The sequence below is a fragment of the Schistocerca nitens genome, chromosome 1 (genome assembly GCF_023898315.1).
Source record: "Schistocerca nitens isolate TAMUIC-IGC-003100 chromosome 1, iqSchNite1.1, whole genome shotgun sequence".
Taxonomy (NCBI): domain Eukaryota; kingdom Metazoa; phylum Arthropoda; class Insecta; order Orthoptera; family Acrididae; genus Schistocerca; species Schistocerca nitens.
The window spans coordinates 949903531-949917000 of NC_064614.1; the positions used below are offsets into that span (position 1 = coordinate 949903531).

General features: G+C 38.5%; 1 protein-coding gene across 2 annotated transcripts in view; it reads left to right on the plus strand.

Annotated features, from left to right (window-relative positions):
• Positions 1–13470, plus strand: part of LOC126194579 (PAS domain-containing serine/threonine-protein kinase) — a 246348-nt gene that overhangs the window by 123427 nt on the left and 109451 nt on the right. For both annotated transcript variants that reach the window (XM_049932777.1, XM_049932776.1), the window contains exons 9-10: positions 11763–11900; positions 11995–12111. In XM_049932777.1, coding sequence (XP_049788734.1) covers positions 11763–11900; positions 11995–12111 — 255 coding nt within the window. The remainder of the gene's footprint in view (positions 1–11762; positions 11901–11994; positions 12112–13470) is intronic.

The following is a 13470-nucleotide window of genomic DNA, read 5'->3' on the forward strand; positions in this document are numbered from 1 at the left end:
GTTTCAGTCAGAGATTTTTTTTTTCTGTTGCAATTTGTTTCTGTGAAAATTAAAGTAGATAGCTTCTTATCTTCTGTGATGAATTTAATCTTATCCAGAATATGTATCAGCATCTCGGACAGTGTTAATGCTGTTTAAAAAAGGAGGATACAAGCTGTCCATTCCTTAATAACTAATTATTCAAAATAGTGTGACATGCAGTGTTTTAAGTTGTGCGCACAGAGAGTGTGAGCGGAGTTCATGTCAGTAGCCAGCTGGCAGTTGAAAGGTGACCAGTTGACGCTGATAGTGGCTTTCTTCCCCTGGGGTGCAGCGTGGCACCACATGGGTTTTTCACAGGTCATTGTGACATCAGCATCCAATAGCCATTAAAACTGTCAAGTTGTGTTGTAGTTAATTTCGCACGTGCAATGCAAACCACGCAGGGAAACACAAAGTGTCAAATGAATGAGAATTTCATTACGAATCCAGTGATATAACATCTGGAAATGACATAAGAGAGGTGATACAGAAATAAATAATAAAACTACAGCATTAAATAATTTATAACTTTATTTATTCCACCAAAGAGATCGAACACTCAGTTTGTGGGTCTTGATAAGAAGCATCGACGGAACTACTTACGTGATCATTAACTTTTAATAATTAAACTGTTCGAGACATTTTAATTGGAAAAGTAATTGAAATCAGATAATCTTATGAAAGGAGACAGATACACTGACAGCATGGCAGTATATGTTGGCAGAGAGTACTATTCACCAAACGTACCATGTAGATATAAAAACTTATTTTATTATCCATTTTTATTGTTTTATGTGAAATTTGCATAGTTTTGCCCATAATTTATATTAAATATACGTGAACTCTAGTAACAGGTATGGAAAGAGAAGAAAAAATACCATATAACTGATGTACCATTACTATTTGTACCATAAATAGTAAAGGTACCATGAGAATAAACAGTTCTCATAATTGCAAGCACAAATTATAAATATTTAAACTTTGACTTGAGAGTAAACTATGGCACCTCGAAGTTACTACTATATATGTTTATAGAGTGAAATTTTAGTGCTACAGCGTATGGCACAAACAGAATTTAGATCAAACTGTGCATAAAAAGTAGTACGAGGGTAATCCCAAAAGTAAGGTCTCCTATTTTTTTATAAGCACTGAACTCTGTTTGTGTGACATTTGGTTACACTGTTCCCTAGAGTGTACTACGCTGTGTGTAAATATGCGCATGCTGCTCTGAGGCACTCAGTCTTGGAAGCCTTTGAGAATGGAGCCCCCATTGGATGTTATAGCCAAGTGCAAATTACGCGCAGTTATTTGGGTTTTGAACGCAAAGGGCACTATGCCAATTGAAATCCATCGCCAATTGATGGAAGTGTAGGGTGAGTCGTGCATGGAGGGCTAAGAAGCATGTTCATAAGTGGTGTAGAGAGTTTGCAGCCGGTCAGACCGAAATTCACGACGAACACAGGAGCGGGAGACCGTGAATTTCTGAGGAGACAGTGTTGAAGGTTGAGCAAAGCATGCGTGTAGATCGGCGGATCACCGTGGATGATCTCTGCACGTCGGTTCCTAAGGTTTCCCGAAGCACCGCTCACAGAATTTTAACAGAAACATTGACCTACCTGAAGGTGTGCGCATGCGCTTGCTGACTGAGGACCACATGCGGCAACGAGTTGATGCTTCCCGTGTATTTCTTCACCGCCTTGCAGCCGAACAGGACACTTTTCTTGACTCATTTGTCACGGGTGATGAAACCTGGGCATACCACTTTACACTTTACACCTGAGACCAAACGACAATCACACCAGTGGCAGCATCCTTCTTCGCTTCTGAACAGCATGGCGGTGAGCTGGTATGGCACGGGCAGACAAAAACTGCCACAGCATCTTCAAAAATGCATCAACAGAAATGGTGATTATGTCGAAAAATAGCTAAATGTTCAAGCTGTAAACTGATGTAAACCATTCTAGAAATAAACTGGTCTATGTACTTATAAAAAAATAGGAGGCCTTACTTTTGGGATTACCCTCGTATAAAAGGACAGGTGATCACATAAGACCCTTACGTTACATCCGTGGTGCACGAATTGGGAAGAGTTGTCTGAGCAGTGGTCTGTTCGCACTCATTAGATGTTTGAAATATTTGGCATTCCACGGGACTTAGAAATATTCTGGCACTGTTTGAACTTTGACTATTTTTGCATAGTGCTTGACTTATCAGGAGAAAGAAAACTGGGGTTCTACGGATCGGAGCATGGAATGTCAGATCCCTTAATCGGGCAGGTAGGTTAGAAAATTTAAAAAGGGAAATGGATAGGTTAAAGTTAGATATAGTGGTAATTAGTGAAGTTCGGTGGCAGGAGGAACAAGACTTCTGGTCAGGTGACTACAGAGTTATAAACACAAAATCAAATAGGGGTAATGCAAGAGTAGGTTTAATAATGAATAGGAATGCGGGTCAGCTACTACAAACAGCATCGTGAACGCTTTATTGTGGCCAAGATAGACACAAAGCCCACGCCTACTACAGTAGTACAAGTTTATATGCCAACTAGCTCTGCAGATGACGAAGAAATTGAAGGAATGTATGATGAAATAAAAGAATTTATTCAGATAGTGAAGGGTGACGAAAATTTAATAGTCATGGGTGACTGGAATTCGGTAGTAGGAAAAGGGAGAGAAGGAAACGTAGTAGGTGAATATGGATTGGGGCTAAGAAATGAAAGAGGAAGCCGTGTGGTAGAATTTTGCACAGAGCACAACTTAATCATAGCTAACACTTGGTTCAAGAATCATGAAAGAAGGTTGTATACATGGAAGAAGCCTGGAGATACTGACAGGTTTCGGATAGATTATATAATGGTAAGACAGAGATTTAGGAACCAGGTTTCAAATTGCAAGACATTTCCAGGGGCAGATGTGGACTCTGACCACAATCTGTTGTTTATGACCTGTAGATTAAAACTGAAGAAACTGCAAAAAGGTGGGAATTTAAGGAGATGGGACCTGGATAAACTGAAAGAACCAGAGGTTGTACAGAGTTTCAGGGGGAGCATAAGGGAACAATTGACAGGAATGGGGGAAAGAAATACAGTAGAAGAAGAATGGGTAGCTTTGAGGGATGAAGTAGTGAAGGCAGAAGAGGATCAAGTAGGTAAAAAGACGAGGGCTAGTAGAAATCCTTGGGTAACAGAAGAAATACTGAATTTAATTGATGAAAGGAGAAAATATAAAAATGCAGTAAATGAAGCAGGCAAAAGGGAATACAAACGTCTCAAAAATGAGATCGACAGAAAGTGCAAAATGGCTAAGCAGGCATGGCTAGAGGACAAATGTAAGGATGTAGAGGCTTATCTCACCAGGGTAAGATAGATACTGCCTTCAGGAAAATTAAAGACACCTTTGGAGAAAGGAGAACCACTTGCATGAATATCAAGAGCTCAGATGGAAACCCAGTTATAAGCAAAGAAGGGAAAGCAGAAAGGTGGAAGGAGTATATAGAGGGTTTATACAAGGGTGATGTACTTGAGGACAGTATTATGGAAATGGAAGAGGATGTAGATGAAGATGAAATGGGAGATAAGATACTGCGTGAAGAGTTTGACAGAGCACTGAAAGACCTGAGTCGAAACAAGGCCCCGGGAGTAGACAACATTCCATTAGAACTACTGACGGCCTTGGGAGAGCCAGTCCTCACAAAACTCTACCATCTGGCGAGCAAGATGTACGAGACAGGCAAAATAACCTCAGCCTTCAAGAAGAATATAATAATTCCAATCCCAAAGAAAGCAGGTGTTGACAGATGTGAAAATTACTGAACTATCAGTTTAATAAGTCACAGCTGCAAAATACTAACGCGAATTCTTTACAGACGAATGGAAAAACTGGTAGAAGCCGACCTGAGGGAAGATCAGTTTGGATTCCGTAGAAATATTGGAACACGTGAGGCAATACTGACTTTACGACTTATCTTAGAAGCTGGATTAAAGAAGGGCAAACCTACGTTTCTAGCATTTGTAGACTTAGACAAAGCTTTTGACAATGTTGACTGGAATACTCTCTTTCAAATTCTGAAGGTGGCAGGGGTAAAATACAGGGAGCAAAAGGCTATTTAAAATTTGTATAGAAAGCAGATGGCAGTTATAAGAGTCGAGGCACATGAAAGGGAAGCAGTGGTTGGGAAGGGAGTGAGACAGGGTTGTAGTCTCTCCCCAATGTTATTCAATCTGTATATTGAGCAAGCAGTGAAGGAAACAAAAGAAAAATTCGGAGTAGGTATTAAAATCCATGGAGAAGAAATAAAAACTTTGAGGTTTGCCAATGACATTGTAATTCTGTCAGAGACAGCAAAGTACTTGGAAGAGCAGTTGAACAGAATTGATAGTGTCTTGAAAGGAGGATATAGGATGAACATCAACAAAAGTAATACGAGGCTAATGGAATGTAGTCGAATTAAGTCGGGTGATGCTGAGGGAATTAGATTAGGAAATGAGATGCTTAAAGAAGTAAAGGAGTTTTGCTATTTGGGGAGCAAAATAACTGATGATGGTTGAAGTAGAGAGGATATGAAATGTAGACTGGCAATGGCAAGGAAAGCGTTTCTGAAGAAGAGAAATTTGTTAACATCAAGTATAGATTTAAGTGCAGGAAGTCAATTCTGAAAGTATTTGTATGGAGTGTAGCCATGTACGGAAGTGAAACATGGACGATAAATAGTTTGGACAAGAAGAGAATAGAAGCTTTGGAAATGTGGTGCTACAGAAGAATGCTGAAGATTAGATGGGTAGATCACATAACTAATGAGGAGGTATTGAATAGAATTGGGGAGAAGAGGAGTTTGTGGCACAACTTGACTATAAGAAGGGATCGGTTGGTAGGACATGTTCTGAGGCATCAAGGGATCACCAATTTAGTACTGGAGGGCAGCGTGGAGAGTAAAAATCGTAGAGGGAGACCAAGGGATGAATACACAAAGCAGATTCAGAAGGATGTAAGTTGCAGTAGGTACTGGGAGAAGAAGAAGCTTGCACAGGATAGAGTAGCATGGAGAGCTGCATCAAACCAGTCTCAGGACTGAAGACCAGAACAACAACAGTGCTTGACCTAGTCACAGATAGGGTTGTGGAACTTGGAAAGATTCTGTCACAATGTGATCTCTGATTATTTTGCACAGTGTGTTATGTTTTGGGGACCTCAGTTAAATTTCTTAACTGGTTGCCATTTAGGATAGTGGCCCATTGTGTCAACTAGTCAGTTTATTGATTGTATGAAAGTCCAATACTTTCTGCTAAATGGCATTCTCTCTGTACTAGATGGTGTAGGGATGCAGCATTCAATGGAATATCTGATGTAGTTTGCAACATAAGAAATTATGTTCATTGATTGTGTGTCATAATTTATCTTTACATGTGCCTTACTTATCAATTTCTGTTATAGGAGAGAATTCTGACAAATGTATATTCTTTTCAGCACTTATAATCAGTGCCAGATTTGCAGTTCTTATGGTGTAAATCTTGCATATGAAGTTTCCGTATGGTCATTGCAAGTAAGGTGCCAGATTTGCAGTTCATATGGTGCAAAACTTGCATATGAAGTTTCCGTATGGTCATTGCTAGTAAGGTGCCACAGTAGGTGGAGGTGACTGTCAGTTAATATTGTTTGCTTTATGAAAATGGTATGATCCGTTCTACTGTGTTCTGTTTGTTATTACAAAATACCATTGTAACATTCTCATTATAACAGCATAATAATATTACTATGTTTGCATCAGATATTAATTTAAAATTACTGATAACACAGTCAGACTAATGATGGAAATCCTGACGTTCAGTTGGAAGGGTTTGGGAAAAGCCACATCATAATAGTTGATAATCATCAGTCTTCATTGCAGGAACTATTTCTACAGTTAAAGTTACGAAGCTAGCAGGATGGTGATTGTTTTCTGGAAAAATTGGAATTCTCGGGGTATTAAATTTCACCTGAAAATTTCGGAATTTCTTAAAATCCTAGTGAATTCTGTATTTTTAACCTAGCATTATTATTTTATTTTATTGATCATTATAAGTAAAAAAAATTGAAATACTTAGTATTCCAAAATGTGTTAATTATACAGATATTGTTTTTAATGTGTAAAAACAACTGTTAAGCAACTGCTTATTGGCTAGTATATCTCAACTGTGAGCAGAGAAAAGTTATGTGATGTGTAATGCCAACCTCCCCTTTAATTTATCAAGAGCTTCTTATGACATTTTTCTCCCGATACTACTACCAGTTTGAATGATAAACCTTTGGCAGTAATTACATCAGCCACTTGTATGTGTGAGACAAAGGATCTATCTATACATGTTTTCTTGTCTAATGCTGCTCAGAACAGAAATTTTCAGTTTCCTTAGCATCATGACCTTTGTGATGTTGATGATCTATGTAATGGAGATTTGCCTTGCAAAATTGCTTAAAGCATAACAAGTGTATTGTAGCACCACAACTATTTTTCGGCACTACTAAGTAAAATAGCAGCAGTGCCACAGCTGTCACAAGTTGGCTGCAGATTCCAGGTGTGGAGTGGACCAAAACGTTGCTGCATCAGATGCAGCAGTACCAGTAGCTGGTTTCCCAGCTGATGTCCCACTCTGGACCAGGGACCAACCAGTGCAGGTGTATAGGTCTACATAACTCTCTAAAATTTTTATGCTGTAAAGTCCATTTCCTTGTTGGTGGTGACCATCAAGTTGTTACCCAACTATTTCTTTAATCATGATATATGAGAAAGAAATTAATATATTTACCTGAAAATTTGTAATAGTTACCTGGAAAAACCTGGAACTCTTCGGCAACTTCTTAAAGTTTGAGCAGCCACTCAGGTTGTTATGGTAGCAATTACAATTAAATAGACCTTAACTCCTGTATAAAGTATCAGTTGTTTGTTAAAAGCAAAGTCTTTGATCCAAATCTTAAGATGTATACTTACTTACCTCCTCGAAGTCTTGCGGAAACCACCTGTAAACAGGCAGTGTCTCATATTAATAATTGGATGGTTTACGGTCAAATGGCCTCACTGGTATATAAAGTAATAACATTTTTTTGACCTTCCACATGCATCAGGTGATTAAATATCCAGGAGCTTTTGGATGTGTGCTCCTCAGCCATTGTCAAATGATGGCTATCATATAATTCTGGTTGCTGTCCTTGAATAGCAGTGCCACTGCCTGTGATGTCATTGGTGCTCACTCCGGCACCATGCAAGGTAATGATTTTGTTTTGTACCCATTTCAACCTTCCAATGACTAGGTTGAAGTGGGCACTGCAGGTGTGCATCAAAAATATTACATTATATAGTGCTGGACATGCATCAATGATGTCACAGGTGGTAGTAGAGTATATAAGGACAGCAGCAGCAACCACATGACAGTCTATTACTTGACAATGGCTGACAAGCACTCATCCAAAAGCTCATGGATTTTTAACCACTTGATGAAGCTGGGAGCTTAAGAATATTTTATTGATTAGATGGTTCTCTCCTTTTAAACAAGAGCATGTTAAAAACAAATCTCATGAGAATGTAGATTTGCTTCAGTGCTGTTATAAGAATTCCCAAGGTGTTCAGTAGTGCACTATATATAAATACACTGTCCGTCATCCATGTGGCATGTTGTTCCACAATAAACACCATTCATATCTGGATTCAGGTGCTCCAATAATTTATCCAGTATGACATACAGGTATGGGAATATGCAGAGTAAACCAGGAGTTCAAGGGGGAAAATATTATGATCACAAAATGAGCTGTATTCAGTGCCTTCTGAGGGTTCCAAGTACATGCATGCCAAGAACGATTCATGTATTCTCAGTCTAATAGTAAAATTTATCATAATCAAGGTAGTTTCTGCAGATGTTTCCTGATTATTCTGAAGTTGCTTTGGTTCTTGTAACACCTGGGAAAAGCAGCACGCGTTATTCTTCTTAGGTTTTCTGGTGAATGCTAAAATCAGTTTCACAGAGTATTTCAGTGGTCTCCTCTCCCAGCATCTTCAAGGGAGATGCTGTTGCTGGGTCGTGGCAAACTGATGCCAACAGCAGAGACAATGATCTTATATAGTCCACAGAAAATGCGCAAGATGTACGTCAAAATCTATCGGTGCTTTCTCCAATATAATGTGTAAATACAGGGTGTAAACAGTATAAGCTGCCAACATTGCACAGATGGTACATCTTAGTGCGTTTGACAAAAAAGTTTAATGAAATATCGTATCACGTTCTGTATTTTTGTATTCCTAAAGGACAGATATTTGTAGGTTTGTAAGTAGACTCATTTCTGTTTACATTGTCAACTGATGGCACACGACCTTGTTTGTGTATTACCAACATGAGCGCAGCGGTCAGAGAAAGGCAACGGACGAACCAGAGCAGTGTAAATATTGGATGTGTACAATGATGCAGCACAGTGGCTATGTACTGCCGAAACAAGCAAATTAAACAGTCATTGGGTTGTCAAGAACGTGTAATTTGTTTTATGTAAATAATCAGTTAAGTGCAATCAGATGTTTTCTCTACATCATCACAATAATGGAGGTCATGGTTGTAAAGAAAAGCTAATATAAAATAAAATGTGTTTCTCTTAGTGCAAAATCAACCAATTGCCATGTAATTTTTTGAACATCAATTACAATCAGCTGTTTTTACGACAATACCATAACAAAAATTAAATTTCAATTATTTTCCTTTTCTACAACAGTACCATAATGAAAATGAAACCCAAATTACTTTGTTTTGTGTTACACCAGTACTACAATAAGCGTTCAAAATGCTGCCATTTGATTCGACAAATGCTTCATTACAGCAAAACCAGTTTCATGGCACTAGTCACATACATGCATATTTGTGTTCGTGATACTGGCAGCATCGAAAATCCCCAGCGTAAGTTGTCCATATTATATATTTGCTGAGTGTAAATCAGTTCCTTTGTATGACCTCAAAAGTAAAAATCCAGTGGATTTAAAGTAGGACTGCGCACTGGCCGTCAACTTGAACCAAAATTTCCTATCCATCACCCTGGAAATTGTCTATTCAAAAACCTTCGTATTCTGTGGCCAATGAGGGGTGGAGTAGTCACATTATGACTTATTGCTAATGGAATATTTTCCAGTAAATATGGTTGCAATGTCTCTTCTAGAAACGTTCGGTAATTGTTGCCAGTCAATCGAGCAGGTAAAACTTAAGGCCCAATAACGTAATACGCCAATTAAATCTGCCCATACGTTCACAGAAAAGTGGCACTGAAAATGTGTTGCTACTACTTGGCGCGGTTATGGAATTTAGTTATTCTGTTGCAAGTGAAACTCGCTTAATCTGTGACGAGCAATTACACAAAATCATGCTGTGCACTTCCCAACAAAGACCTCTTGAGAATTCCTGTCCCAGAGGGAAATCTCCTGTTTCAAAGAGCAATGAATTACAGCGTGTGATATACTCATTTGGCGGACGATTCTTCTAGTTCTCTGAGTAGGATCTTCATGGATGTGCCCCAGAATTTGTTTCTCAGCTTCCTATGTATGTTCTATGCATTGTCAGCCAAAGTTGCCTGTGTTTGAGTCTCATGCTCAGTACGTGCGGCAGTAAGTAACATGAACCGATTGCTGACGTAAGTGTACCCGTGTTTGGGGAGGGGTGGTTGTTGTTGTTTTTGGGGGAAGAGACCAAACAGTGAGGTCATTGGTCTCATCGTATTAGGGAAGGAAGTTGGCCGTGCCCTTTCAAAGGAACCATCCCGGCATTTGCCTGGAGCGATTTAGGGAAATCACGGAAAACCTAAATCAGAATGGCCGGACGCGGGAGGGGAGGGGTGGAGCAGACACCCCGTAGTGTTTTGTGTTTTGGTACTGTTCAATTAATTCTCCCGGTCTACTGTGCATTATGTTTCCACAAGTAGTGTGTAATCTGTGTGAGCTCTCCAGTGTCTAATTTTCCAAAAACATTTGCCCAAGGTGAACTTTCTTTCTTCTTCCTTCCATTTTTCCTCCATGGGACAACCGTAGGAAATCGACAAACAAGTTACTAGATGTTTTAAATCAATTACTTGTGTTCTACTAACAGGATTTTTTGGACCCTTATATCGTTTTATTCTTTATAACACCACCCAGTAGTAAAGGCTGGAAAGAATAAGTTACTGTTGTGGAAGATTATCATAACTTCTGTAGCCATATCTGTTTTTATATAATATTTCCCTCAGTGACAAGGTATTTTGTATGTTCTATTCTTCCTAAGCCCAAAATTTTGGCCAGTGCCCAAGGCAAATTCTTGATATCGAATCTGTTGTTCTTAGTTCTCCCAATTCTTGAATATATGTTCCCAGCAACTGATCTAAATTAATCTTCAGATGCCTCCAGTGATGACCAAAACTCTGAGATTCAACAGCTCTGTTTTGTGAAATACACAATCTGCTTAGACACAGACTGTGTTAAGGTTTTGGTATCAAAGAGGATATATGAGCTTCGTTCCAATGTCGTATAAAGTTTCCATCGAATTTGTACAGTGGATGGCAGCTGGTCACTTCTGTTGACCATTACATCAAAAATTGGGAGCTTTCCATCACTTTTTAGTTTGATCATTAATTTGATGCTGAGGTTAAGGCAATTAAAATGTTCCTGTCAAGAGTTGGAACATCTGATATGTATGGCCAGATCATGAACTTGTCATTAGTGTACTCCAAAAACAGATTCGTTTTAAAGTTGCTATCTTCAGTGCCCAAGACTTGAAATCTTTTTTGAGCCATCTCTTTACGTGTTTGCATTAGTTTAGTACGGCTTAGCAACAGCATCTCTTCTGAAGATGGCAGGCAGCTGGACCACTGAACTATTGTGTCAAGTAGATTTTTAGATCTGCCTGCTAACCCAAGAAGAGTACCACAATCGGTTCTTGCATTAGATGTACTGTTTCAATAAGTTTTTTCCCCTTTCTCTCTCTCTCTCATACTTCCTACATGTAGAAGACATTATGCTATCATTCCAGATGTGAAACAAACAATAATAATAGTAATAGATTAATAGTTTCAAAGCAGTCTTTGGTTGTCATCTCATACTATTTTCCAAACTGTTGCTGGATTGCTATACAACAACGTTTAAAAGGTTTCAACAACTTTGAGAGTTTTTGTGGTTGCAAAGCCTGCATTGTGAAGCACTTCTGCATGGCAAACTAGAACATAAATGAGCTGTCTTATGTTTTGGAGTCGAGGTGTTCAAACAGTGTATTGATTTGATTTGTCTCTGTATTTTCTTCATAGTTGTTCATTAGCAAGTAATGTTTTAAATAAATTAATTTTAAGGAAAAAGTATTCTCACAACATTTTTTTTAAATTTTGTTGTAATCTTCTGATATTATGATGCTAACTGAAACTACTTAGTATTCTGCTTCCCCCAACTCCCACCCCACCAGAAAAGAAAAGAAAATCTGTAATCAGACCTCTATGGGTAACTAAAAAGAGAAAATTTGTAAACGGGAGAATATATGACCAGATAGAACTTCAGTAACATTTTCTGAAAGGGAGCAGGAGGGGTGACAGAAAGAAGTTAACGATGAAAGAAGAGAAAAGTCTGCTATTGGTAAATGAATACATTGCTAGATCAATATTCAAACGCGTTATTTGCATTACAAATGGAGCCCCTTCTTTCAACTTGTAAAATTAAAGTAAGTCTGTAACAAACTTATTTATTTTACCAACAGTTAGTATATATTTGAGGATTTCTTTTACCCTTAGGATGTAAAGAAGCAGAAAGCCACAGGACGTACCCGAGAAGGAGCGACATTCCCTGTATGTATTCGCATGTCAGAAGAAGCGAAAGGAGATGGAGAGGCAGACAGTGGGATCAGGAAATGTTATAAGCTCACTATATGGGTATGTTGGATTGTAAGGAGTCTACTGAGATGTATAACATTGGAAATAACATAATTTATTGGAATGATTTATTTGTGTGTAACTTTGTTTTCAGGTGTTTGCAAATATGAGTGGCTTAGTTGTATTGGCAGAAGATGGGGTAGTGGAGAGCTGTAACCATCATTTTACTCACATGATGTTCGGGTATCCACAGTCTGAGCTAATTGGACAGGTAAAATTTCGTCAGTTCAATTTACCTTCAATTTACCTAACTATAGGACAATCCCTCACCTTTTCTTTGGGAGGGGGGGAGGGGGGGGGGGCAGGCAGGAGAGGCCCTTCAATAAAGTTTTATTTTTAGTGTAATATGACTAATCTAAATTACAGACTTATTTACTTTTTTAGATATAAAGTATCTCACAAAAAAACTTATGGCATTTGGTGATCGTCCAAATTTTGGTAATACAAGTAGAAACAAAATAAACAGAAAGAAGTGATTTACATTAATTTTCATTTTCAGTTTCTTTTTTTGTTTACTATCTAAGTGAGTAGTGTATGGCACTACTATTTTTAACCACCATTCAGGTGAGCCTTAAAAGGCCTACTTACAACAATTTCCATTATGTGAAGTTGTGATGTTATGCCATTGGGAAGTATTACGATGTTTGTGTATGTGTCTAGCAAACAGATGTGCTATTTTCATAGGCTGATTATGACACTGCTATGTAAGTTGTTTTTCTTTAAATGCTGCAGGAAGTCGCCTTCATTGCTTATCTCATGCTCATACTGAGCAACTTGTTGCTCAAATTCATGAAACCTTCCTTGCTTCAGTCCCCTGAAAGCTTGGCCAGTAGGGCTGGTGTTTTTTGATTTTTGTGTCATCTGATGCAGACGACGAACATTAACTTCTGTGTCAAACTTACTTCTTGCTACACAGTTGTTTCATGCTCTCTGCTTCATAAATCACCATTAACTTAGTGTTAGTGTCTTATTGTATTTGTAAACTGTGAACTTCTAGATCCTTGTATCTCAACAGTCACAGTTTTGATTTGCATACATTATCAGTTGCTAAAATTTACAGTTCTGACAGTGTATAAGCAAACTGAACTATAACAAAATTATGTCCTCTCTGGCTCCTTAGAGCTGAATCATAAGAAACTCTACCACTTCAGGGTAACACTGGGTAGGAAATCAATAGTGGCTGTAGAACAGTAGCAGCTGTAGTGCTGTTGTTGTTGTGCCTTGTTTAAAGTGTTCTGTGTGAAAATACTGTTGTTGGCATTAATTAGTCTCCTCTAGAAACATACACTGCTATTCAGTATTTGTGCAATTTTAAAATCATGTCACTTTCACCTACAATTGAATTCAAACAAATGGCATTTTAAACATAAGATGTCCATAAAAAGCAAGCTGCATGGTATAAATTTCCATGACTGGCAGCACAATGAAATTTGCTGCTCACTCGGCACTCCCCCACTTGCATTTCTCGTATTACTCGGCCAAGCTGGTGCCACTGTGCCCCCCCCCCCCCCCCCTCCCGACACTTCTAAATTCTTCAAATTAAATCTGAGCAGGAACTCAAGTGCTGAAA